Here is a 1736-nt window from a genome sequence, read left to right on the forward strand (position 1 = left end):
GATAGAATGAAGCAGAATGATGAAAAAGGGGTCCCTATGTCCTCCAGCAGTCTAAGCCTATAGCAGCGAAACTATCGACAAAATATATAACATTCAAATATAAAAAAATGTGTTATTTGCTCATGAAGACAAATGGAACAAAAGTCACTCCATCATGTAATGTTGTGGACCACTGGGCGGAACCTGCTGTATTTCCAGTCTGTTCCGTCTTTTCTTCTTTTACGCTTCAGATTTCAGCTGTCCAACACATTTTACGAGTCTTCAGGTCAGTGGTGGTTCTCAGTGGACAGAGTCTCTGTTTTAACCAACTCTTCTGAGGTCGTCTTCAACGCCACAGACGTTTACGCTCCGGCCTCCTCGTCCTACCGCTGCCTGCACGTCAGCAGTCTGCAGAGATACAGCGGCCTCTTACTGCCCAGCACTGAGCAGGCACAGCGCTGGGCCATCACCTTCATCGACTTCCAGGTGCTTTTCTAATTATATCCCAATACATGGGTCTGTTTAGCTGAGCTTTAACATACTTTATTGGTTATATGTGTGTTTAGATCCAAGCATTCAACATCAGCTCAGGGAGGTTCTCTCCTGCAAGCAACTGCAGCACCGTCCTGACCCCGGCCATCCTGATGGGCCTCATCACATCCCTCATCCTGCTGCTGGTTCTGGCCTACGCCCTGCACATGGTCGTTCACCTGAAACACATCGAGCATGACGACGATCAAAAAGCCGACATCTACTTCCCTCAAAGCCCAGAGCAGCTGGACCGATGCTGTGAGGAAAGCTGCACGGAGAAGAACGGGATGTAAAGAAAGAGACACAGCAGTGGATAAAACCAGCGTATTATATGCTTTCTGCTCAGGATTTCCTTTTTTTAACATAAAACTCCCATGTTTTCTAATTAAAATGAGTGAATTTTGACATTTATCTTTGTCATACATTTAATAAAAATATTCATGTGAAAAAAATGTCCCTTTGTAAAGCGGCTCTTTGCATTTGCAGCATGAAATTCATCTAAAGCTAAACTTGGTTTGGTTTCTCTTTATCACGTTTAAAAAAAATAACGACAATCTTCAACCCTGAGTGAATTATATAATCAGATGAAATGATATGCTGTGTTTATAAATAAAAATAAGTCAAATATCTGACAAGAGAGGAAATGAGAAGATATAAAAAATATTTTGTCATTGTTGTTCCAATAAGTTTAATAGTAAAAACAGAAACATAGACTCTAGATTGTTTTAGTACTTTAAAAAGTCAGATAAAGACAATAAAGATTTGATGCTTAAAATATCTAATCTAAAAAGTTTTTCTCTCTTTTTGGAAATACGAATTAACTCTATAACATTATTTAAAATTTTAAAAACATGACTTATATTTTGATAGTCTTAAACATAAATGACTATGAACTAGAGAAAATTCTCCAAATAGGTATTGGATAGTTGCAACCTATGAAGCCCCCTAGGGGACATGGGGATTTTTGCGAGGGAACGCAAAAGAAAAAAAATTGTCCCCTAGGGGGGCTCGGTACCGTAGCAACCTACGTTAACAATCTTTTTTTTTTTTTTTTTGTGGTTGTGTTAAAAAAAAAAAAATCTTTGTTTTTTTTTAACAACTCAGAATTCAAAGGAAATATTGTTTAGGGAAAGAAAAATAGCACAGGAAATAATTATTAATTGGTGAAATCACCAATTAAGTCGCGATCAGTCCAGTAAGTCATGGAATAGATTGTTAAATCGTTG

General features: G+C 38.1%; 1 protein-coding gene across 1 annotated transcript in view; it reads left to right on the forward strand.

Moving 5' to 3' along the window:
* atp6ap1l (ATPase, H+ transporting, lysosomal accessory protein 1-like) overlaps positions 1-874 on the forward strand; it is a 20584-nt gene extending 19710 nt beyond the window's left edge. The window contains exons 7-8 of the mRNA XM_015395432.1: positions 231-465; positions 546-874. Of these exons, the coding sequence (XP_015250918.1) occupies positions 231-465; positions 546-803 (493 nt within the window). The 3' untranslated portion in view covers positions 804-874. The remainder of the gene's footprint in view (positions 1-230; positions 466-545) is intronic.
* The last annotated feature ends 862 nt before the right edge of the window (positions 875-1736 follow it).

This window comes from Cyprinodon variegatus, unplaced genomic scaffold, assembly GCF_000732505.1.
Source record: "Cyprinodon variegatus isolate N-32 unplaced genomic scaffold, C_variegatus-1.0 Scaffold740, whole genome shotgun sequence".
NCBI classification, from domain to species: domain Eukaryota; kingdom Metazoa; phylum Chordata; class Actinopteri; order Cyprinodontiformes; family Cyprinodontidae; genus Cyprinodon; species Cyprinodon variegatus.